Consider the following 26594-nt stretch of genomic DNA (forward strand, 5'->3'; position numbering starts at 1 on the left):
ATGTTTCTCAGAGAAAGGAAGAGGGTGACACCATTTCCTCGGGGCTAGAGGCAGTGCAGGCAGGGAAGAGAGAGATCATGCTGAACATTTCATCACATTTTTGTGCTGTTATCTCCTCTGATGTTATCTAATTGAGTTTGAGCACAGTGAAAAAGAAAAAGGCTGTATGACTAGGGGTAGGGAGGGAGCCTGCTTGCCTTGCTGAAGCAATTAGGGCTGTTCACTTCAATTATTTAATTCATCTGAAGAAGACAAGTAGGATTTGGTCACTGTGCAATCTCTTGTTGAGTGAACTGCCTTCAGAACCCTGACTTGGCCTTAGCAGAGCTCAGAGGCACACAGGGCTGTGTGGAGGCTGATGCCTCGTAGGGGTGCGTACTGCACCCCGCAGGACAGCTTGAAGGCAGTCAGCCAGACGAGGGATGATATTTAGTTGTGTGGAGGAGGTGGGACCGCTGCACGCTTCAGCTGGCCCCATTCAACAGCTTCCAGGGAAGAAATGGATGGGTTCTGCTGGCTGCTTTTCTCCTGCAGATGCCCTCTCTGGTGACAGCCTTTGTGCCACTTTGGTGAGTCGCTACAAGGTCTGTTGTGCAAGCGGCTCAGCAAGGCACATTTTGTCTAGCTCTCTGGCTCTCTGAAGGCCATCTCCTAACTGGCAAGGATCAAGGCAAGAGTAGGAGATGCTGGCATGAACTTGCCCCCTTCAGTGTCTGTGGGTTACTTCTGCTCTCTGCTGGAAGTCTCAACCTGTGTGCACAACATGCACGCAGGGATACCACCACCCTGTGCCCTCAACACTGAGCTGTCGGAGCAGACTACTGGATGGTGAGTGATGTGAATGCAAAGCTGCTCTGTGACATACCATCAGGGCTTGGATGCAAGATACAATCATGAAAGGTCACTTATGAAGACAGTTAATTACATTAGATGAAGAGGTTTTGATTGTAATTTCCTGTAAACAAGGGAGCTTTCACTCCTGCCACCGGAGTTCCAGATGAGGCTTAAGAGGCTGTGCTATTAAACAGTGCTGCATATTAGGCAGCGCGGGTTGGAAGTCTTTAAATATTACAGCAGTAGGTGCAATAGAGAGCCCTCAGCTAGGTGGTTATTATCAGTGAAAAGGCCAATTCTTTAATTGTCCTTCAGCATGTGGCTGAAGGTGAACAGCAGTGTCTACCTCAACTTCATAGTATCTCCTGGTAAAAGATGCTATCCATGAACTGCTGGGTGCAGTGCAGTCCTAACCCAGTAATACGGATGTTCTCCCTTAGCGAGCAGCCCAGGCAGCTTTTGGAAGGTGGTTCTCAGAGCTTCCCTGGGAGAGCACTGTGTCCCATCAGACCAAGTGAGACCAAGTGATGCTGAATGAATTGACTCCTTTTTGGAGTCGTAGAACACACCTCTCAACAAATATGATGCAACAGGTGGGATGAAATAAACCACATAATGCTGTAGTCAGTTGAGCGCTCCGTTAGCAGGCTGGAATTCTACCACAGCAGACCTGACCTATCAGCAGCCTCACTGGGATCTTTTCTGTGCATCAGCTCAGCCTTACACTTCCTGTGGTGGGAAGCAAGAGAATGGAGAAGGCTTCCTATCCCTTCTGCTGGCAGAGGCTGCCAACACAAATGCCAGTTAGTATGAATTGTGGTGGTTGCCCTCATCCAGACACCTGGTCACTGGGACCTGGGCTGAAACCATTGCACTTCCCATTCTGACTGACAGCTATACAACATCCTAACAACCTTCAGTCACTAGAGTTCTGGAAGGAATTCACACTGGTGACCTACATGGTGAAAGTCTCAATGTCCCTGTAATGCCTTACAGCGCTCTACCTTCTCTGCATTAAAATGGAATTAAATAATAATAAAAAAAACTTGAAGGGAAAATCATAATTAAAAATAAACACACCTCATGGCACATAAAATTATTTTCCCTCTTCAAGCGTTGACTTACATGAGCCAGATTTATTTTATTAAAATATACTAGAGTTAAACTAGCAGGGGAATAATTAACCTAATTTCCCCTATCACTTAAAATAAAGGAAGGAGGAGAAGAAACGTTCCCCAGAAAAGATCCTTTATATTGCATAGATCTCTGGTACAAGAAAAACAACTCCCACTCCAACTAAAGAAACTATCTAGATATAACTTGGGAACGTTATGAATTATCAACAGGCTCAGGAGCAATTTGAACCTGATCTTAGTACCTAATTAGTTTTATTATTTCTTGTTTCAAAGCATGTCCCTGAGTTACTGATATTATTTATTGAAGAGATTTCAATTGCACAAAGACTGTGGAAGACAGAGCTCCCTGACTGCAGTGCTTTGTAGGGATCTCACAGATAGCACGTTGAATGGAGGCTGGAGATTTGAAGCACAATGACTCACCCTTATCCCTTTCTTTTCAGCTGAGTAAAAACCAAAAAAGTAACAAAAACAAAAAGCACTTTTTTCTTCACCTAGGGGTGAAATTAATACACTCAAAGAGCTTATTTACACTCGCAGTAACATATTGAAAATGTAATGTAGCACAGAGAAATCTCTGCTGGAACACCTCCTCTAGACAGCTGATGTGTCCGAGGCATCTTCGTCATTGCATCCCACCATCTGTTCTCTTACTGCCACGGGGGCATTCCCAAAATGGATTACTTTGAGGGTGTCTGTATATGCCTTTAACACTCTACAAACTGAACTGAACCAGTCTGTTTAAATGAAGTGATCAGCCTGGTGAGGAAGGGAGGACATGCAGAGCAGTAAAAAAAGAGGTCAGTGTTGTGCGTCAGAGTGTATTTCCAGAGCTGTGTGTGCCCTGTTTGCCATGATTCACATGGATGTATTTTTCAGTTTGGATATACGAGCTCCATTTTGAATTTTGAGCCCTATTTAAGATGCCTTTCAGTCTTACAAATGTTTGAAGCTGATGTTAGAGGAAGGCACATCCTGCTGTCCGTACTCTGTGTCTATTTTCAGGGCTTCCAGAGAGAACCGGAGCAAGTTGGGCACATGTAGACCCATTCAAGAAAGCTGTTGCAATCTCTTAAAGAAAAACAAGCCTAAGTTTTATGGTATTTAGAAATGAGTTGGGCATCTTAACTCAGAAAGTTTGTGGTTTTTTTCTTCCTCCAACTGACACATACAAAATAAGAAAGTGTGCCAAACTAAGCCAACAGTCTGAAAATGGACATTGTTGAAATCAAGTCTTTAAGGTCATTAACACAGCCTTTCATATCAGCACTGCCAGGAATAAAACTGAACTGAAAAGAGATAACAGCTCCTCTGTGAATCACAGCAAACACTGCAGAACTACCAGGAAAGTTTCTGACTGAAATTGCTTCAGTGAAAAACCACCACCTTTAGGGATGGAGCTGATCTTTGGCCTTTGGTAAGCTCCTCCTGAGCAGCTCAGGGGCCATCTGTATGAGAAGCAGCCTTTTGAAAGTCTGATGAAACAAGACTTCATGTGCTTCTGGGCATGAAGGACTCTAGAAGAAGTTTTCCATCTCTGGAGTTTTCTGTTGTTGGGGTCTGAAGGGGATTCACATCTCAAAGCTGTAATTGGCTGCACATCCAGTTGTCTCTGTGCTACAGTTCAGCTTCCTTTACATGATAAGAGCGTTTAAGAGATATGTAGGACACATGCTTTTAAAGACACTGACTTAAAATACTATTTCAAGGAAGGAACTGATGAAAAAGTTTGCATAGATTGTGGCTTATTTTCTCACCTACTTTTAAGATTCAGTTATGTGACATTAATGAGCTTTGCTTATAGTTCTGAGCAGTACAGCCTGGGGTGTATTCTGTCTCTTTAGGAAGAGCAATTTCTTGCTACACTAAAATGCTATGACATGATGAAAAGCACAGCAGAAGTAGCATGGTGACACAATCCTAGGCTGCAGCAAATGAACATAAGCCCCAGAGCAACAGGCATAGACACAGAAACAAAAGAAGAAAATCTGCTTACCTTTGGAAGGTCTCAGATACACAGGAATCTCCAAGGAGATACCCTCACCTCCACTGCCAACTCTTAAATGAGGGCTGGGAAAGGGTGGATCCTGGCTCCACCCCTTCTGGGCACTCAGGTGCACTGCCTGCACCTGTGCTCCCCTGGGCTGGCCCTGCCTTCCCACCAGGTGCTCCATCACTGCTTCAGGGCATGACTTAGCATTTCTGCTACATGCACAACCTCAAAAGTAGCACAAGAGTGGAAGTGCAGACATGGACCAACAGCAGATGCTTATCCCAGTGTGCTAGGTCAGCTCTACTGCACGTTCAGTCTCTCCAGTCCCACACTACTGTGCAACTAAGTGCAAGGGTCAGAAGAAAAGTAAAAGGAGCAGTTGACTGAATCCTTGAAATTATGTGTGTGTGGACCCCAGATTTAAGCAGCTCACCCCAGAGAATGAGGGCAGTTAGCTGAAGGTGAGTCACACAGACAGATAAAACCTGAGCATCCTACTTGGTAACCCAGGGCCCCTGTGATTTGGGACACGCTGTTTAAAAGGATTAATGAGTCCTTACAGAAAATAAATTCACATCTGCTCTCTGATGAAGATGACCTCTTTTGCTGCCGTTATCTGAATCTTTCCTCTCCCTGGTGGGTAAATGACACCAAAATCAGTCATGTTGGCTTAACCCACAGAGACTAAAATGTCCTCTAAAATGTTCATTTTCTCCATTTCTTAAAAAAAGAAAAAAAAATTATCAAAGGAAGCAAAGATGCAGTTATTAAATACCTGGGACACAACAGATTCCAGCTTTCCACATCATTTAGCTATTCCATCTCTGTAGTTACTATCTGGATATTGTTATTGTTCTTTTTCTTACACAAGGCATTAGCAAGAAATTGTAAAATAAAATCTAAAGTGGGCCTTTCTCAGTTTTAGCATCATCTACTGCTTGCTCGTGTGCTGTATTTTTGGCACATGCCCCTGGGCAAAGACCTGGGGACAAGCAGAGACCGTTGTCCATCCCCAAGAAGTGTCTGGGGACAGCCACACTGATTTGGAGGGTCATGGAGTTTTCTGTACAGACACAAACTATATAATGCCAGCTAACCTCAGGGCTTGGGGAAGTCCCCGAGCAGCTTTATTTACCAGTATAGATGTGACCTCGGTAGTCTTTGGACCCAGTTATTTGCCTGGCTAACTTGTACAGGTCTCTCTGTCTCTGACTGCCAATTTTTAGAGTACTTAGGGCCAGAGAGAGAGCACAGAATGACTGCAGCTCCTCCAGACAACAGTGCAGCTATTTATTTGCAGGATCAGCTCCCCTGTGAAACTGCTCGCTTGCTGGCACCTGCCTGACATGACATTGTGGCACCAGCAGCTGTGATCAGCTCTCCCAGGCTGGAAAGCTGCCTGCAACATCAGTGTTAACTGGAAAGGTGTTTTCTTACTGCCTTGTGCTGTCTCCGAGCTTGTTGGCTTGATGACACGGTTGGCGTCCTCATGAAGAGCACCGAACCAGTCTTTGAGTCGCGAAGCGAGACTCCTCAACTCCTTGTCCGTGCAAGCTGGAAAAAGAACACATCAGATCGAGTCAAGAGAAACAGCGGAGAAACTGTCAGCAGATATTCTGATGGAAAAATATTATTTAATCATGGTTGTAAACTCCTTGTAAGAGCCCTGGGGTAAAAGAGAAGGCTGGGGGAAAGGATGCAAGTTAATAAGAAAATGGAAATCGCAATGAATTGAAAGTTTTACTCGAGTTTGTCCTCAGTAGCTGACATGATTTGCAATGGGAGCGGTGACACGAGCTATCTGCAGGTTCTCCATCCATCAGAGCCATGTGACTGTTTAACTTAAATGTTTTCACCTGTTAGGATTTCAGAGAAAAATATCAGCCAGACAGATGGGGAGGAGGGCCGTTCTTGCCCAGACATCCCACTTGAACAAGATGCTCGGAATAATTTATAACCACATTTGACTTAGTATAGTGCTATTATCACAGCTATAGGAAATACGTTTATTTCTTTATATACATATAAAAGAAAGCTGTCACGCTGCTCTAGCTCTACTGCAAATGGGACTTTGCCTCCTCTGAAGGCTGTCAGTTCCATTTTCTTAGCTGGGTAAAACAGCTCGTTTTCTTTTTTTTAACTGAGAAATTTTTTTAATATATTATATAGTATTTTTTATTTCCAGATTTTTTTTGCCAAGAGATTAATGTCCATCCAAAGCAAATATTTTTAAGGAAGTAAGTTGCATTAGTCACCAGTTTCTGTCAGAAAAAATATTCTTGTTTTTTTATCATATGTAGTGTTTAAAATTTACATGCTCAGGCAATTCTGTTATTCCTGCTGTGCAGTACAAAGCACGATTTGATGCCATATAGGCAGATATCCTTCACAGGGCAAGCCACAATATGTCCTCTCCAATTCACTGCACCTCATAATATTCCTCCTTCCACCTTCCTGGGGATCAGCTCAGTCCCACGCTTGTCATCTCACGTGAAACTCACTGCTCCAGTGATGGCCATGAGCATGCCAAAATCTCATGGCTGCGCTGAGTGTTCTCAGTACTTTTGGGGTCAGAAATAACGGGTACCAACACTTCTGTTAATAGGCAGCAGACAATAAATTTCTTTAAAGACTGCAAAAATTTAATGCCAAGTTCAGTTAAGTTTCTTTACAGGTATTTCGTGTCCTCTATCTTACTTTCCTCTGCATATGAAAGTATTATTTCCCATTTCTTTTATTAATTTTAATGCTACCATGCATGGTTGAAAAGATCCTGCCTTTCTACCTCACCACACTATTCTATTCATTGCATTTGCATATTTTCAGAAGTCTCTAATCGTTCCCAGTTTGTTTTGGGACACAAAATTTAAGGCACTTCATTCAGAGGGCATTGGTTTGACATGGTCAGGCCCAGACTCCAGCTGGATATCTACGAATCAGCACTGAAGTATTTATTTCTGGTGGTAAAGCCCTTTGGTTATCAGGCAATGAGGAAGCAGAGCTCTAAGGAGCCCCAGATCTAAGATCCTCCTATATAAATTTGCATCAGCTTGAGTTATAAAGCATTTTTCAGAACGCTCTTCATGAAAAATACAGTATAAAAGTGTACTATTTTACTATTAATAGAAGTTTCAAGTAGCATTTCTCAGATGAGAAGAATAGGGTTGTAGGCGGAATAGATGTGATAATGAGTCCCTTGCTATTTGAAGATCTTTAAGGAGAGAATATGTAGGTTGCAGACAATATGGATATTGGCACGACTTGAGGCACTGATTAAAAAATCTGGGATGAAGAGAAACTCCAAGGGAAGAAGCTCTTCATAGCTCTGCTTCGGCAACTGAAGTCTGTCCAGTCAACTGTCAACACCCATTTTAAAATCCGCTGCTGTGAGGAAGACACAGTGCAAGCATATGCAAATATGCATTGCCACTGCTGTGTGTATTTTCTTTGAGATAAGAGAATTTGGCTTCAATTTCTTCTCTGCACCTTTCGAATGGGAAAAAACACCAGACTTTATCCTTGTTAATGACATCACTGACAGTTCTGCCTTACCAGCCTGCTGCCATCACGTCCTCACGTAGTGCTAATTCTCATCCCTCACTGCTGATGTGCTTTGATGACATCTGTTGCGTAGCCCATGACTTTGACTATGAGGAGCAGCCGGATCTGTCACTTGTCTGAGCGAAGGCAGTGTGAATGCGGGAGGAGGATGCATGTGCTGCTGGATCCAACCAAATCCCTCACATCTGAGTCTGCAGCCACTATGAATCATTCTAAATCATGGAGTGATTTAACAGCAAGCACTGAAAGTGCAGATTTATTCCCCAGGGTGAAGCAATTGTTCCAGTAGTTATTTATTCCTAACAAACTGAAAGCATTGTTGCTAAATACCTATTTTCATCAAGCAGAAAACATTAATGTGACCCGATAGAAAGCCATTAGCATGCTGTAAAGGCTTGGGTTTTTATAGGTACGCTTCCATTATGGACCTTTTCAGCACTGCAGATACTACTCTATACACATTGGTTGTGAAAATTAACAATATAATATTTAATTTCAGTCTTTCAGGGAGGGACTGAAGTGCTGAGTGCCACAAATCAACATTAAAGCTGAACTTACTTGTAGAAGCATAAGATTAAATCAATATGAAATGTTCTCTCACACCCATTTTTACTCCAGCCTAGCAATACAATACAGTAAACTCTCCAGCCATTTACAAAACAAGCCTTATAGTTCATACTGTAGGTAATTCTAAGCAAAACTTGATGGTGAAGAAGTACATTACTGGATTGCTGCCATAATATTCTGGTACTGAATGACAAGCAAGAAGTCTATGATGTGGTTCAGAAAAGAAGTTACAGTGATACATTGCTCTGTGCCTCACAATAAGCAAGCTTTGCAACCAGCCTCACAGAGTGTAACCTGTTTTATATCATTCCATTTCTCTGCTATCAGTCATCTCTCCAGCATGAATCTGTTGCCTTATCATTACCACTGCTACTGTTGTCATCATTCATACAAGTGGTACAATATTTTTACCAATTAAATGAGGACAGACTGGCCATTTGGGTTCATATTATTGTTTTACAATACTAAATAGTCTCATAGGTAAAGACTGAGAAGCAAATTTCCTATTCCCTGGATGCCAACGTGCAGGCTGTCAATATTCCCTGGGAGCTGGGCTACATTCTGTACCGTAGAAGAAAGAAAACTGCAAATGCAGAGAAATTTTCAGCAGAAAGAAAATAAAAGCTTTGTAAAAGGCATATTTAGCTACGGAAGTTATTGCACTTTCTGTGCAAAAGAAAACTGACCTGGTGGCAGAATTCAGCTTAGAGAACATGTCACCAATTCTGAGCCTCTGTCTTTAAAAGATGCAACTTTCCTGATATGGAGCATGTGAATAAGGAATGGGAAATGCTGCAAGAGAACCCACTGTAACCCAAAGTCTGAAATTTCAGACATGGCTTACCCTGGGCAGCAAGAGGGAGTAGATGCATCAACAGAAACTGGCCTTCATTGCTGCTTGGCTCAGAAGCAGAAAAATAGGAGTTGTGTTCATAAGACATATTAGTTGTAACAAGCAGTTCAGTCATTTGTGCTGCAAGCCTGGAGGACAAGTCCATTTAGCTTTGATTAAAATGTGTATTGTGAAATACAACGCAAACCAGCATGACATTGTCCAATGCTGATATTATATTCCTCTGCTTAGAAATAGGACAGACATAGTGTCAATAATTCAAAAGAAAAAGGAAGTCTTGCTTCTGCATTTTTGAAGACTATCTAAAATGACAGTCAGGCACAAAGTAATGTGGTAAAATGCATATAGTTTAAAACACTGTAATAACAGTATTTAAAAAGATTTGATATAGGTGTATAATAGGGCAGAAATTGACAGAAAATAATGGTTATCTTTTGTACTAATTTTTATATTATCTTTGTAAAACAATACAGAAAACATAGCAATTTTAATTATGCTTTCTCTGACATCTCTACATTTTCTCTCTACTATCTAAGTCAACAACTTATTTAATCCATCTGTAATGGTTTCTAAATGTGTTTGGATTACTGGAGCAAGCTTTAAAACCGAAGTAAGAAAAGATTGTGTCAGCTTTCATGCATCAGAGTGGCTGTGTTCCCAGTCATGCAAAATACACAGAGCACAACTGCTGCCGCAGGAGCTGATTTGAAAGCAGACGTTGAGATAAATGCAGTGCTGTGCTAACACTCCACTCCAAGTGTGGTACACACACATGCATGTAACATACTCTCCTGTATGTGACCTGTAGATGACTCCAGGGGTTTTATCTGAGGTGTTCTGGTGAGGCAATTGTGGCAATAATGACCTTCACAACTATTTCACCATTCTTCATTAAGAGGGAATGTTCTCATTTGCTCCTTTCGCTGAGCCCTCCAGGCAACTTCTTCTAATAATAAAAAATGAAGTACTATGACAACGATATTTATAAAGTAGAAGGGAATAGATTATTTACTCTAAGAAACAGCACTGCACTCTGAACGTGCCTTGATGGTTCAAAAAATGAAGGTCTTCCATTTAAAATTTCTCCTACGATCATCAACGCTTCATGATGAAGTTCTATGCGGGTATATTTGTCGTACTGCGTTTTTGGCGTTCTGTGGCTATTCTTCCACAGGGATGACACCTATGCTGATAACCACCTCTGATCCTTCTGTCACTTGCTTTGCCTCATCTTATAAATAAAGCAGCAGATGCCAGGATCCTGCCGTTCTGACTCTGAGATGATTACTGGAGCAGCTGAGTTATTGTGAAGACAAAATAGGCTTTGATCTGAAGCTCCCTTAAAACAGTACATTTAAAATACAAAGCTCAGCTAGAACTGTATAAACAAAGATTGAGAGCTACAAAGCTCGCTCTCTAAAGCTGCAGGCAAAGCGTACATCTGTTTTCATAGTACTTAATGCTAGTTCCTTTTGTGCTTGCATTAATTGTGAAAACCCTGGGAAGTTCATCTTTGTTAGGTGCTTAGGAAGCTTGGAGGTTCATTTTAAATACACCTTAAGTATACCGGTGCTGGGGGTGACTCAGAACTGGTCAGGAAGATGTGTGGGAGCCACCTCCTTCCTGAGGTTTTGGCCATGTCAGCTACTAAGTATCATCACCTGTGTGGTTCTTTGCCTCCCTGGTTCCACCTGATAGCTCATCCTAATGTCCTCATTCAAATTCTGCTATGTCACCTAAAGTTAGGAATCGACAGAATTATATCCACTGAAAAAAAAAACAAAAAAAAAAACAACCCTGTCTACTTGGAATGACTTTTCCAGAAGTTCATGCTGTGCTTTGAGTGATAAAGTCAGTAGGCATCATCTCTCCTTATGCCTCCCTTCCTTCCACCCCATTTTACAGAGACTGCTGTGAACAAATGTCCTTCACATGGAAGACACAGCCATCATGCAGTGCCATGTGTGCATCCAGTGTCTTTGGTGCTGTCTCAGAGAAAGTGCTCCACTTGCATTTAGTTGGGACCTGTCAAACATTGGCCAAGCCAACGTGTGCAAGTGGCTGTCGCTGTTCTTAGAACAACAGCATATTGGTTTCTCTTCAAAGCAGCATTGGTAACCTGCATCTTAGAGCCCATGGGAGGCCGCCATCAGTACCTGACTTTACTGCAGACAGCTTAGCAGGCACTGTGCTTTCAGGTGTTTGAATGACTAAATAAGGAATTATGAGTAGAAACAAACCTGGCTGGGTTTACAGTGAGGTAACTGAATACTCAAATGATCACATTTGAATATTAGATGGAAGGGTTTCTTATGAGCCCTCCAAAGGCACAGCTGAAAGACTTAAAGACAACCTGAAGTTTTACAGATCCAGGGGGTTGTTTTGCTCCACTTTCTAGAGCTGAACAAGAAATTTTAGATTCCGATCTGCGGTAAATTGTTCTGAATTACAATAGTGTGAAATAGCTCGGGCTGCTGATGATAAGGGTAGCTGCTGGTTTCCATCATGAAAATGGCCTTGAGCTCCAAAGTGCAAAACTCAGGTAGTAAAATTAGAAATGTGACAGTATTTGTGCAGAAACAGGCAGATCTGTTTATGTTCAGTCAGAAAAGGAAGGCGACAGCCAGAACAAAAATTAAAAGATTATATATAGAGGAAAAAGTAAAACTACAAGATGGTATCATAGAACATCGATGTTAGAGCTGAGGCACGTGCAGCATTTCTCACAAATGGGCTGAAAACGTGGCTATGCATGAAATTAAATGCCATTTTTACAGTGACTTGTGCAATCACAGAGGAATCTAAATTGGAAACCATAATGACAGTAGGTCATTTTTGTGAAGTGTCATAGTAAACAGGGATATTCATTATTGATACCATTCCTTTAAAATGCATGAATTCTTCAGAGGCTCCTAGGATACAACTGCTTACCTTAGTTCTGTTCTGTTCTCCTTACACTGCTCCATCTCTGTAAATGTCTTCAAATTAAAATTAATGAGCTCCCTGATTTTATTATTGTTTCACAAGAAGAAAACATTTTCACCATTTGTTTCCCTTATTTTTTGCCCTTACTTTCCAGGATTCCTGCAGTGAATACCTAAGTAGTAAAATATGACTCTTTCTGTTAAAGACCTGAAATAATATCTTTAATTGCAACCTGTGTTTTTATGCTGCGTATACAAACAGATTTACTTACAGTGTTTCTCCAACGAACTACTTGCCTTCTCTGCCAACCATTAAAACAACTCAAGTAGCTTCTGTTTCAAGTTCTAGAAGCACTACTGAGAAACTGCAATGTTTTTAAGGGGGAAATGGATGTGTGGCAGTAGTACGTTGTACACCAGCAGGAGCCAGGGCTGACTGAAATGTGAGAACTGCGGAAGAAATGAAAAAGGAGGCAGAAAATGAGGTTTGGGGAAAGGATAAGTAAGTTCAAAAAAAACCCGAGTCCAGAAATCCAGAATTAGATTTCCAAGTATCTTTGCTGTATGATTGTCACACTTAATACGGCCATGCCAGGTGGACATGGGCATTACAGAGCTTCAGCACATGCTACTGAGCAAACAACTGCAAACAAAAGCAAAGAGCAATAGGTTTGATCCTTAGTAGTCCTCAGAACCAGTGGAAAAAAACTATGTTGTATCTCCTCTTCACAAAAGGAGCTGGATTTCAGGATTCATCTCCTTGGCACATCCCTGCCCGCTCTGCCTTCCAGCCTAATCAGTGGAGAGCACATTTCTGTCAGCAAATGCATAGCGATGGAAGAGAAAACCAGTGACAACCTGCATTATGGTTATCATTGGATCTTTTAAATAATTGTTATTTTCATTTGCTTTAATGAGGAAATTTATTATTTTTATGGCTAGCAAGATCTAAATGCCACTGTGTCCTGGTCTGGTCAATGCCTATTGTGGAGGTAAAGCTCAGGCTAGAGAACAGTAAGGTAACAACCACTACTGCTGTCGAAGAAACTACGTACAGAATATTGTACGCAATGTAAAAGCAGCACTCTGTTTTATAGCCTATGTGTATTTTACCACACAGCATTTGCAGCGGGCCAGAGAGCACACTGACTGCTCCTTGTGACCTGGCATTCATCTCACAGCCTGCTGTGCCTTAGGACGCTGCCTAAATCTGCTTGCTGGACCCAGGAATTTATGAGAAAGACATCCTTCTGCCAGGTGTGGCTGGCTGGTATTCCACCATACAAGAGAAAGAGGAAGCAACTAAGGAGATTCACTGCATTCTTGCAGATGCCCACTATCTCTACCAGCTTCCTAAGGGACCTTTGCAAAGTGAAAGATAAATCCAATCTGTCTATGCTTAGGCAGGATGGAGAGAGAGACACTTGTGAGTCAGCGTATGCTGGCAGAAACTATTTTTCCCCCTCATTAACTTTTTTGCACATCAGCTGATTTTTATTTTATGCTGTTTATATCCTTGTACTTATTTTCCACGTTCCCTATTGAATGTTACCACATCTGATACCACCAGGGCTTCATTAATGCAAAATGTTGTCATGTGGTGAATTATTCTCAAATGAGAAAACAGACAGCCCTAGAAGAGCAAATGAGGAGCTGTTGGACAGCATGGGGCTAGAACTATTTGAAGATGTCGCTCGGGAATTCTTCCAGAAAATGGCAGGGAGAGCTGATTGAAATTCAATAAGAAAGTGCAAATGAGACAACACAGCTCCCCAGTGGGTTGCAAAGATCCCCTGGAAGGAAATCAGAGCTATCTCTGCACTACTGCACCTTACCAAGTCAAGAAATGCATACATCCAGCCAGGAAATACATAGCAGTAATGAAGTGTTCAGGGCAATGGGAAACAATAAAGCAAGGGAGTAATTTTAGTACAGAAACATATTTTGAGAATCAAATTTGAATGGATTTTATATCTGAATAGGATATTTTTGGAACCAGTTGTACAGCAGGGAAGTGCCACCAGCTTCCCAGGAGTGAACTGCAATTAATACATCAGCAAACACACTTGTCTGAGTTGGCTGGTCCATCAAATACAACACGTTAACAAATGCACTTAGCAACACGGTTCTCACTGCATGTGATTTTGAAGGTGAATGAAGTGCACTGCAAACAGAGGTTTGGCTGCTGGTTGGTGGCTGCCTCGTGTGTGCGAGCAGCAGGAGACCTCCCCAGGTGCTGGGACCTCTGCTGGGTGTGCAAAGAGGGAGGACATCTCCTCCAGAACTTGGTGTGTCTTAATTGCTAACAAGGTATGTTCAGCTGAGTTGATGCTTCAGCCTTATGGTCTCTTCTCCCGGACTGAAGAGTTGGGGTACTGCTAATGCACAGCCAAACTTCTCTGGGATTAAAAAGAGAACAGCCAAGCTGAGCTGAGTGTCAAGGAGGACTGTAGGTAAAAAAAAAAAAACAACCTTGAAAAACCTACTGTTGTTTATCTACCATGACAGTACCTCCTATAGCCATGTAACTGCTTTTACCAGTATAGGGAATATGAGATGAACATACTGATGAGCACCTGGCCAGTCAGATGCTGTGGGAATCAATAACTTCAAAAAGTGTGGAAAGCAGTTGCAGAAATCCCCAGTAATGTGTATTTTGAAGAATCACTTAAAGGAAAGTCAATTTATGTTCTCGGTCCTTCATATTCATTTGTGTATGCTTAAAGGCTTTTAGAGGGAGGATTGAGTTTTGTGTATTCAAGGATATGATTTATTGAAAACATCTTGATTTAAAAAAAATATTTGCACTATTAAAATATTTAATAACCCCCAGAAACGGCGGTGAGGGAGATCAAAAACCATCCTATGGCATTGTGAGAACTGTAAGCTGAGCAATTCGGAAAGGGATAAAAACGGCTTGTGTGAGAGGAATTTATTCCAAAATAACGTGACAGATTGGGAACTGTGGCTGAGAAAGCTTTGAGAGCGGCCGGGCTGACAGAGTGTATTGTAGGGTGGTTGTAAGCCTTTGTAGAAGCAATTATCATCATCTCCCCAAAGCATAGGCAGGTCTGTGAGCAAAAAAAATACAGCAAAGAAAAGGAGAAAAGGCTGTATGGGAGGAGAACCCTTCCTCAGGCCTGGTTACTTGCTGATGGCTTGAGCAGAACTGGAAACAATCTGAATCTCATTTAAACTTCAGTCGTTCTGTAGAAAATGCAATAGCTGGAACTGTCCCTGCAGAAAGGAGGGAGCAGTGCTCCGGGAGGGGGCTGTGGCACTCGGTGACATGGAGGGCTGATGCACTGCTTCCAGACACACTGCCTGCCAGCCCTCCTTGCTGCTCTTCAGAACAATTATTTAATCAGAGCAGCCATGGAGCAATGCTCTCAAAGTGTTTGCAGTCAACAAATGTTGTAAGAGGCCCAGGCAGGCATCCCATGCAAGTGAGGATTTGGAGCTCCTCATAAAATTCCACCTATCTTATGCAAAACAAACATCAGTGGCCTTCCAACAGCAGTGTCCTAATTGGGAACACTACACGGACACAGAGCCCATGCTTCTGACATGCTTCTCTTACACATACAGACATCTCCAGGAATCCATCCTTTGGCTAACCCAGCATTTTGCCTAGATTTTCTGATTTATCACTATTTGAGTACCTTTAGATCACACTACCCAAATTAGGCCGTGGGCCTGATTCTGCTATCACAAGATTCTGAATTTATTTGGATGCAATCGAAAGCTGAGTTCCACTTTTGCAGGCTCCGAATGTATTATTCAGTCTCCCTTCCAAAGTAGCCTCATGAATTTTAGATTCCACTGTTGTTGTGATGAACCTTAAGGATATCTGTTCACACTCGTGTCCTTTTAATACTTATTTTATTTCATGAGAGAGCCGGAAACTCCTTTTTCCATTTTGCTGCAGGTTTGTGCACATTAACAGCAGGATGTTGGAATACCTGTAGGGTTACAGACAGTGGCACAATGTTTGCTATCCTTGTCATTTTCAGAAAAAGCAGCCGTCACATTAAAGGAGCAAAGTCCCATTAAGTCCCATTGTTTTACTGGAAGCTACAAACTGGCAAAGTGCTTTGTGTTCAAGTTCAAAAGCACTGAACACAGAGAAGATTAAAAATAACTTCCAGCTTCATGCATTATAACTGATTATAGCCGGTATCTGTAAAGCTATATTCACCATAATTCTGCATGGAATGTAGTGCTAGCTAATGTGGTTGCAGGGCAGCTGACAGCAGAACTGGTTGCTGCGTGGCAAATAGAGGAGTGCACTTGGATTGATAAATTTGGTCCCCAAAGGATTCAGCAAGTTTGATAATCAGTGTTCTTCAAAAGTAATCTGTTGAATGGCTTGAAGTACTGGTGTTAAATCTGGATGAGCAAATCCAAATGAGTAAAACTGTGTATGAATAATACTAATTAATGGTATACAGCCTATATGTGAAGCTGGATAAATTTACCTATTAAGCCAATTAGGACTGTTCTGAATAATTTGATTTGAGGAAGCTTTAATGTTTGCCTTGATTATAGTGCTAATCCTTCATCTGGAAAAGAACCACTTCAGCAGGTACACAGCATTTGCAATGGGCATTAACTGAGCAATATGATTTGCAGAGTAATCCGCGGGGGCTGAGCCGCTAACTGGAATAAACATTGTATCTGTGGTGCCAAACTATCCGTTTTGTTTCTGAAAACTGATGAAGTAAAACACAATGATTATGTCCTGAACTAAATAACAGAAATTGCTTTCTTCACCTTTCTTCACTTACCATTTTTTTATAGCTTGTGGAGGCAGTGCTGCCTCACTTGATAGCACTGTGGATGTTATCAAGTCCTTTTTTTTCAGTGTGTATTTACAAATAGCTTGGGTACCAAGAGATGCTTTTTTTCCTAGGGATGTAAAATTCATTCATTCCTCCCTTCTAGTGAAGAGATGATGATCAATAACGAGGATGAAAAAGATTTGCATAAATATGCTTAGGAGCATTAAAATAAATATTTACAATAATGGGATTTGATGGGGCTTATTCTCTGTTTTCCTTTTTGTGGTGTGTGTTTATCTAGAGAAGCATCCATACTGAGATATGAATGTACAAGATAAACATTCTTCTCCAATAAATAGGTGTGCTGCTAAAATGGATGGAGTTGGTGGAGAAGATGTTGACTTGCCAGTGTTGATGGACGTTGGCTCATTCCCATGAGGAAAGAAGTGAAAAGTGATGTCACGTGTTGTAGACTCGTGAAGGAGGTCTTGGGGTGCGTCTCCTGTCCCAGTGCTGTGAACGACAGCCCAATCCATCAGGCCAATAATTACCTACTGCTAGGAAGACCTGTTGTAGGCATTTTCTCTTAGCAGAAATACTGATGTGCATGGTCAAAAACAACACAAGTCAACTGAGGAGCTGAGAAAAAAATCTGCTGATACAATAAATACTGCACATACAACCATCTCAATATCAGAACTGTTAGTAAGTGAAAGTGTTTCCCTTAAGCTTGGCTAAACTATGTATGAATGACCTGCTGGAACATCACAGAGTTTGGAAGTTTAATCACTATCTCAATCAGGATTGTTCTATAAAACAGAGTATTTGTTACTGCACTGCAGAGGTGAAATGCATAGAAAGAATTAGGTTATATGCAGGTTAAATGGACTAGTCAAGGTTTGCTCTCACATAAGGTAGAGGAGTGCAGATTTCAGCTAACCGCTCGGTATTTTCTATAGTTAATTGATTGTAAATTGGATTTAGAAGTCAACGCCATATTTTCCAACTAAGCTTCTGCAGCCAAGACAGGACTGTGCTCTTGGAACAGACAGTTCTTCATCCTGTTTCCACATTATAAGTCTTTTAGTGTAAGAAATGTGAATCTGTGCTTTTTTCAAATTGGAAATTCTCAAATATTTGTTGCAGATGTTATCAGGTTTGTCCATTTGCTATGGCTTTAAAAAACGAAACACACATGAAATTCACTTATAATGTACAGAAAATCGTACAGAAATAACTGGGCCATTTTTCTTCCTGAAACTCTCACTGACAGAGGAAGGACCCGCTGATCAGAAGCCATCAAGAAACAAATGTGCAAGTAAGGAAAACAGATTGGATTTAGCTCTTTAACAGCAGGTGAGGGCCACACATTCACCTGTTCTGTGCATCAGGAAGGTAACACAGAGGTACTTCCCTACAAGTAATAGTGCAGAAGGAGCCTCCTTCAGCGGTTGTAAAGGACGGCAAAGAGAAAAAAATCACCCTTTAATTCACATCTATAAATGTCTACAAAAGGCAATGCTCAAAGCCCAGTTGTTTTGATGGATACTGAGGGGAGACAAAAAAAAAAAAAAAAAAAAAAAAAAAAAAAAAAAAAAAAAAAAGACTTATGTAAATTACAATGAAAAGACTCAAAGTATTTCTGAAGGGAACTCAGGAATTTACAGTAAATAATGCTTTCAAAGGAAATGGTAATCATTCCGCACTGAAAGCTTATGATCTTACCATCTTTACTTCAGATCATATTAGTACTGTGCATCATTACAAGAATGTGTTCTTTGAAGCATGTGTACTCCATCTTCCTTCTCTTCATCATAAATACCCTCTCTGTGAAAGTACAATTTACCACTGTGCACACATATTTCTTTCTTAGATTTAATTCATTTCCTAAGGAAATGTCACAGAGAAATCAATCTTGGCAGTCCAAGTTCACAAGGCCTGATTCATTTAACAAGAGATTTATTGACAACTGCGAGATAGAAAATAATGGAATGTTGCTATTAAGGGCGACGTTACTCATTTCCAAAAGTGCTAGAGAAAACCTCTACGATGTTAATGTTCTTTCATGAACAAGTGATACTCTGTGAGAAGAGAGAACAGAGCTTGGAATGGCTTCCAGTTCCCATTCCAGCTCCTTCTCTGTGCTCACAGCTAATATTATTACATAAATCCTGACCTTTGCTGCTGCTGGCTTCATTGAAAAGCAACAGCTTGTAGAACAATAGATTTTAAAAACCCCACAAAAGTGTCCTGTTACAGAAAATGTAATTTTGATTGGTACCCAAACCAAAAATGTGAAAGTTCAACCAAAACTGAGTACATAACAGCAGATTGCAGCAGAGCGTGCTCAATTAACATCCTGATTGCCAACACAAAACATATTTATCTAAGTGGTGCCATGCATGGATTAAATATCATCTTCTCTCCCTTCTCTCTTTCCTGCCTTCCCTTTTTCACCTGGTGCCAAATAAAGCCACATTTGCAGCTCTCCAGGCTGCATACACTGTGTGTTTTTTCATACCACTTCTTCTACCACATACGATGTAGATCTAGATTTTTTTAGTTGTTAAGTAAGACATCAAGAAAAGAACCAACTGTGCACAATACACATTTATCTACATTCCATTTCCTGTACTGGAAAGTAAGTAAATATCTTAGAATTTTTAAAATATTGCTTTCTATGAATGATCTCAATTTTTATGGTATGAATAACAAGATTATATACTTGAAGACCTAAGTATCAGCGCTGACTTCAGTGATGAGTGATTGTTTTTGCCTTCACAGCTCCCTGAGATCCTGACCAAAGGAAGAAGTTTCAGCTGAATGTCTTTATCTTTTAGTACGTAAGTAAAGATATTACGTTCAATCAATTAGAGGAAAAAATACTTAATCAATAGTCTGGTCAATTAATTGAACCACTCTAAATGGGAGCGGGCAAGCATATTTACAATGTGAATAGCACTATAGGAAAGTTATAAATTCATTTACATTACAATCAATTAATTAAAGATGGCTGATTCCCACTCTGTAATTATGCTCAATCATGGTCAGTCAATACAATTTTCTGTCCATTCTCACTTTGTATCAAGCAAATGAGTTATATAACTTAAGTGATTAAAGACTTAATGGACTGCCATATGAGGTGCAATGTGTAAAGTAATGGGGAAGAAAAAAAGCAGCAAAATATTGGAGATGGAATAAGAGAGTGAAGGCAGCACTGTGCAGTGGTAACAGATCACCAATGATTAAAGCTGTGCTTTTATCACCAGCTCCCTACAGAAAGCACTACGGTTTATGAAGAAACAACTGGAATGAAAAAATTCAAACTCATGATTAGTATGGTGGGATTCTAGGCTATGTCACTGAATTAAAAAGAATGTGCCCTGAGCTGTGTTCTGCTCTCACATCTATCATGACTGGAGTGATAGAATGGGACCTTCAGTGAGGCAAATCCTTCCGTGTCCATAAGTCAGATGTTAAATCATCCAACTTTCAGTCTGATGACTCCTGGAGAAGAGTCCAAGCCCTGATGTCAGATGCTCCCACTGCTCAGAGATGGACCTACATGCACCGAGCAGAGATGCTCTCCTACCCAGAGGCAACTTGGCACAGAAACAGGTTGGAAATCTCACTGGCCCTTGAGCGCTGAATGGCCGGGGGGGGGCCCCTATGTGCTCCAGAGCCACACAGAGAAGCCTCACAGGGAGCTCAGCACACGGGGACTCCTGAAAAAAGGCATTTTAATGGCCACAAAACATCAGTGGAACCTCCCTGGACTGAGTGACAAAGGAAGGAGTTCTGAGAGCAGCTTGCAGTGGTTCCCCACACAACACTTCAATCTACTGCTGAGTGTCTAAATCCCAGCACTGTGCAGTTGTGAGCTTGGTGCCTCAAACAAACCTGATGAGGCCCCTCTGTAAGAAATGCTATATGTGCCGGAAATAACAGCTCATGCATGAAAGTGTTGGGCAGAGTTTCTGTTTGAAAAAATAAAATAAATCCTTCGTCCTTCTTTGTATTCCTGAAGAAATTATCTGAAGAAAAAGAAGGAAATTATTTCTAAAGATTTATAAAGTGCAAAAAGTGAGGGATGCTGAACACGCTGCCTAAAGCAGAGATGAAAACATGTAATATTTGAAAACAGGTAATTGAACAGGATCTGATATTTCCATAGGAATCCATACAAAAAGAAAAAAAAATTAAAATGTTCTCAGTAAGATAATTTAAACCCAGAGCAACGCATCCCCTCCAGGTAATACGTCTGCAGATAGGATGATTTAATGGGGACCCTCAACATCTCCGAAACAGAAAAGCAGGAAAACCTGATGAAATCAATTGCTCTATATTGCTCTGCCAGCATTATAAAGTGAAAATGTTAACTCAACCTACAAGGCCTTTTTACTGTTTAACATCACCTCAGAAGTAATTTCAAAGTCTCTAGCATCCTTATTCCATGAAAACAAGTCCATCTGTTTCCCTCCAACGGAGCTATGCTGGGCTGGAAACCCAGGCAATAGAACTCAGGCACTGGTGTATTTACAGGGAACAGTCACAAGGTAGCAGCACAAAGCATTTGTCTAAAGGACTTCTTAAGGATGCTACAGAGGTGCAGGTGATGCCATCAGTCACCAGGAGACCACTGTGAGTGTGGAAGCAATGTAACTTCCCACAGGTACCTTCCAGTTCAGAATCCCAGCAAAAACACTGGGCTTGCTGGATTTACTGCAGTCGTGAGAGATGTGTTATATGAGCCAACAGCAGGGCACAGTGAGACCATGGAGCAGAATGTCCAGTGGGGTTGTGGAGGGGAGCCTTCTATCTGGCAGCGTGTCAGTGTACAAATTGGCTGCTCAGTTCCTGACCTGCTCCCAAACAAGAAATAATCATTTCCCCACTAACCCCTTCCAGAGCACTGTTTAAAAGAAGTAAAAAGAAGGATGTAGATGGATTTTCCACATATTACACTGTTGGTACAGTATGATGGAACACGTACGCATGTACAGTAATTTGGGATTCTTGAAAGTCGTTCATATTTTAGAAAATAAATGTGATTGGTCAATATGTGAAGAAAGATAACAGAGTAATTCTCGAGCTCTTATGAGCAAAAGGAGAACTCACGGAGACCTTCAGTGTAGTTGCAGCTGAACTTTCAAGGATTTTTCAACTTCAGTTTTTCAATTCAAAGCTGTTCTTTTGGTCTTTATCTGCCAATCACATTTCTTCTAGAGGGATTTCAGTTTCCCAGATCCCAGTGAGCCTGCTTTTCACCTGGCTGCTTCTGTGCGAGTTGTATTTGTTGTACATCCACATCTTATATGATGTCTCAGAATAAAAGATTCAGTAGCTGCAGTTTAGAAAATGATGCCCACTTTTCTCACCCCTTGCTCTCAGCATCAGTTCACTTTCAGAGAGTTTGGTTTAATTTACTCAATTAAAAATAGACTTCTGTTAACTGTCATTGTCTGTGCAAATGCCATAAGTGTTCCCAATTATGTCATCGTCCCCATCATCAGAATACATTTGTAAAAACTGTTGAATTAAATCTCTCTAGTATAGGGATCACACTTTAAGCTCTCTTTCAAAGTGCTTACTTTTTTCTTAATACAATTCAGACAATTTTGCAAAGATAATGCAGCCCAATCCTCATGCTGCCCAAGCCATCCTCTGCTGCCATCACCCTTCCTCCAGCCTTCCAGTCCCCACTGCATCAAGCAAGCTGTGAGTCCTTGTTTCAGGATCCTTTTGGGCTTTCTCCCCATTTTACTTCTATTCATACCTCTGCTAAGTTATTTCACTGACTTCTCTTTGTTAATGATGACAGCTTTTATTACCCAGTTGCTAAATTTTGAAATGAGTATCTTCACCTTTTCTTGTCATACCTGTCAGAAACTCCCTGCAAACTTCTGCAAAGTCGTGTCAGCATCCTCCTTAAAACTCAGCTTTAGCACGATGCCTGCACAGAGCCAGACAGACGCATGGCCATTACGCACTGCGGTATTGACTGTAAGACTGCCCACACTGCTGACCCATATCACCACATTTTAATTAACATTACTACTACTCGCTTTTCTCTTTGCTTTATGTAACTTGCAAAAATCATGTTTTTATAATGCCTGTGTGAAATGGACATAGCAGCAGATGTTTGGTCCCCTTACTATCTTAAGCAAGAAAGTTGTTAAAAGTAAGCTATTCTAAAATACAGACCCGTATAATCCCTTCCAGATGCATAAAATGTATTTTGCAAGGGTAAGAAAATCAATGTACCAAATTGGCACAGCGACAGAAAGAAAATCCACCAGCTGGGAAGGATGATGAAGGAGTAAAGGGAGAAACCAAAATTCAGAGCATCGATTACTTCCCTATAAATTTGGATAAAATCTAGTGGTAACAGTGAAACATTCTTTTTTTTTTTTTTATCAGAAAGGCTGCACAGGATGCATTTTGGCCACCTGTCCTTAGCACAGCCTCTGTGCAACTTGTGCTGTCAAACTTTGGTGACATAACAAGACACACCAACGAACGGTGGATGGCAGTGCATCTGCTGAGGTCTTTGACTCCAATGATCTTTCAACAATCACTTGCAGATACACTTCAAATTAGAACAATCGACTAAATCTTCCTAGGAACTCATTTTAATTACTTTCTTATTCCCACTTTGTGCATGTATTTCTACTCCTCTAAGGGAAAGTCAACCTACTCCCATCAGTCAGAAGCTGCATACAAAAATAAGAAAACATATGGTACTCTAAGCAATAAAACTAACAAAGCTTGCTTTGCTTCAGATTTGTTTCCTATTTCTCTATGGCTTAAGCCCATTAAACTCTCTAATGTCATACAAAGCCATCCCCAAATTCCCTCATAACATTTCCCTTCCTACAAAACTCGTCAATCTCTAAGCAGTGCTGGTGGGACTTCCTGCTGTGTGCGTGATGGCAGCAGGCCAAGCAGCCAGGGAGCTGCTGAGCCCTTCCCTTGAGTCTCTGTTTGCAACTCATCTGTCAATCTTATCACAACACACAGGAATCACAACCCCTGTGGACGCTGGCTTACAGGCTCAATAGGTCTGAAAGGGAGTCTGCCAAACAAGTTGTATTGCTTTTGTTAAAAGTGCTTCCAGTGTCGCTCAACACGAGACAGGAAAGTAGTTCTAGATAAACACAATTCCTTTCTTTGCGTTTGTTCATTTCAAAATTAGGAAGAATCATTTTGAAGTCCTTAAAGTGCAGATGTTCAAGCACTTCCCTGCTCTGTGACCATTGTGAAAAAAACAGCACTTGTCCATCTAAAGACACTGGCATGGCACGTGCATAAGTACTTCCAGTTCTTTGCCATTGGATGTGACCTCCCCTCATTCATTTCCTTGATGCTCAGATGCATTGCTAAGGGCAGCTGCAATTAATTCATATCTGCACATTCAGAAAGCACTGCAGCCAAGAATGAGTGGTCTGATACAAAGCTCTACTAAATGAGAACTATATATGCGCTGCAAAGAGAGCAGTAAAAGCCACTTAGCCACGGATTAATACATAATGAATAAGTGACAATTATTTCAGTATAGTGTTCCTGACCTGCTTCAACACTCCCTTTGTCTCTAATCTGTTTTTTTAAAGAAAGTTTTGCACTTGATTTCTTAACCATGCAGGCACTTAGCCATTTGTATTTTTATTATATTTGGATAATCATTATCACTTCCCCCTGTGATGGAAGCGCAAATGATGGGTTCATTTTTTTTCTGTTTCAAATGACGAGAATGCAAGCTATGTGACTTTGGGCTCAGCAGAGCTCAACACATCTCACGGACCCTTACTCTGATAAGGCTTACTATGAATGAGAGAATTCAGTGGAGTGTGGTAGGTGTAATTAAAATTGTGTTATGCTGCTGATCCACAGGCAGATAAATTCTATAAGCATTAAATTGCATGGGTTTGTTAGAAAAAATTGGCTGTTCGTTTCCTTATAAAAAATGACATCAACTTAGAGATTGTGAAACTATGAATCTGAAAGGAATTACAGCAGTTCATGAGTTCCTCAGGATAAACACAGACCTATGTGCTCTCCTACCAAGAGAATGAACACTTTATGCAGAGCACAGTGAACCAGTTTAATAACAATTACAAGTCAAAGGGATCTGCATGCCCAGATTGCTGACGGTGGTTACGTATTAATCCACTTTTCTTTCATCCAGTATATAAACTTCCTAATGGAAAAACACAGAGGTTTTCTGGGTAGGAAGGTCACAGGTTTGAAGTGAAATGTTATCTATGTCATATTTTATCATTCACTGAAACAAATGAGATTAGGTGAAAATAAGCCTTGCATCAAATGTCATGATGTGGGCAGCTCTTCTGTTTGCTCTGGTTTTAAATAAAATTTCTGGCTATTTTTCTTGTGTATTAATTGCAATATTTCATCATCGTTAATCACAGTATGTTCTGCATGCAATATTATAAATCAAGAACCCCATTTACTTGTCACATGGGCTTGCAAGTTCAAACACACTGGCCTTTTTGGAACAGTTACCCTTTATCACATCTATCCGTCCACAAAAATCAGAGTAAAAAGTCATCTGTTACAATCTTGTCTAACAAAATATTAACACATACTCTTTCACAGACAGCTGCAATTACTCACAGGGCTGTAGAGATAATGGGAAGACACTAATTGAAATGACTTGACACAAGTAAGCAAATTCTTAAATTAAAATCAGATAAAAGTCAGATAAAACGGCACCAGATTTTAAGCTGAAGCCATGCAAAGGGCTTTTATTTAATGGGAATGCCTTCATTCTGAAAAAAACTTGAGCTCGTACTGAGGAGCATCCTTCTCTCATGTACGTAAGAATATTTATGATAAAGTGAATAATATTTATTGCATGACCTTTTCCTGAGGTTATTTATGGTTAGTGTGAGGAATAATATAGAACGAAGATTGTATAAGATTACATAAATTAGGAAAATGAGGCTGAGAGGGCTGAGGAGCTGTAGGAGCTCAGATACGGAAGAGAAGCAGATGGACATTTTCCAGAGGAAATCTGTTTATAAAGTCCTGTGCCCACAAGAAGAGAGTTGGGAACAAACAAATGGATTTGATGAAAGAGCCTGCCTGTACGTGTGGAGGCTGTCTTAATTGAAGTTGTGGTGGCATATGACATTCAGAGTATGGGAAGACATGATATTTCCTAGGAGATCGAGTGACGTATGGCTGGGACAGCAGCACATGAGAAGGGGAGAGAGGACGGAAGAGGACGCTGAGAACAGAAAGGAGACTGAGGGGCAGAAGATGACAGGAGCACAGCTTAGGAAGCAGGGTGCAATGAGAAGGATGGGGAGGCACAGACCTTCCTTCTGTTTTATGGCCTGGCTGCAAATCACTGCATTTTTTTTTTCTTTCACCTTCCAAACAAAATCATCAATTACATCTTTATGTGTAATGTCAACAGTTCTTGAGAGACTCCTAACGCAGTCCTCTATTCCCTCTGTTACTTCAGCTCCTACAGTTTTAGTAGCTAACAATACGGCAAGAAGCACAGAACTTTCCAACTCGGTAATGGAACGCAATTACAATATTTTTCACTTCCAAACAAAGCAATAACTCCTGCAATTTTCTACATCTTTCATGAAAATGAGAACATTAACAGGTACTTAACGTTGAAATCTGAATGCCCACTTTGCCCTTTTTCCAATTGTGAAGTTTTCATAGAAGCACCAAGCCTTGGAGGGAGCCTATCTTCCGTTCCCATTTATTCATCTCCTGGCACTTCCTTAAGTATGTCATTTATTACTGGGCTTTTAGAAATCGTTTCTGTAGATCTGTGTTTTTTATTTTCTCACGTCTTCCCAGGATTCTTGTAGAGCACCATTAAGTGCTTGTTTACATGTGAAGTTATTTATGGATGGGAAAAAAGCATCTGCTTTTTTCAGGAACGATTCTGAGCAGAGATGAACC

General features: G+C 40.9%; 1 protein-coding gene across 3 annotated transcripts in view; it reads right to left on the reverse strand.

Annotated features, from left to right (window-relative positions):
* SPOCK1 (SPARC/osteonectin, cwcv and kazal like domains proteoglycan 1) overlaps positions 1 to 26594 on the reverse strand; it is a 257804-nt gene that overhangs the window by 12008 nt on the left and 219202 nt on the right. For all 3 annotated transcript variants that reach the window (XM_015293953.4, XM_040647227.2, XM_046900473.1), the window contains one exon: positions 5401 to 5517. In XM_015293953.4, coding sequence (XP_015149439.3) covers positions 5401 to 5517 — 117 coding nt within the window. The remainder of the gene's footprint in view (positions 1 to 5400; positions 5518 to 26594) is intronic.

Source organism: Gallus gallus, chromosome 13 (assembly GCF_016699485.2).
Source record: "Gallus gallus isolate bGalGal1 chromosome 13, bGalGal1.mat.broiler.GRCg7b, whole genome shotgun sequence".
In the NCBI taxonomy this organism is placed as follows: domain Eukaryota; kingdom Metazoa; phylum Chordata; class Aves; order Galliformes; family Phasianidae; genus Gallus; species Gallus gallus.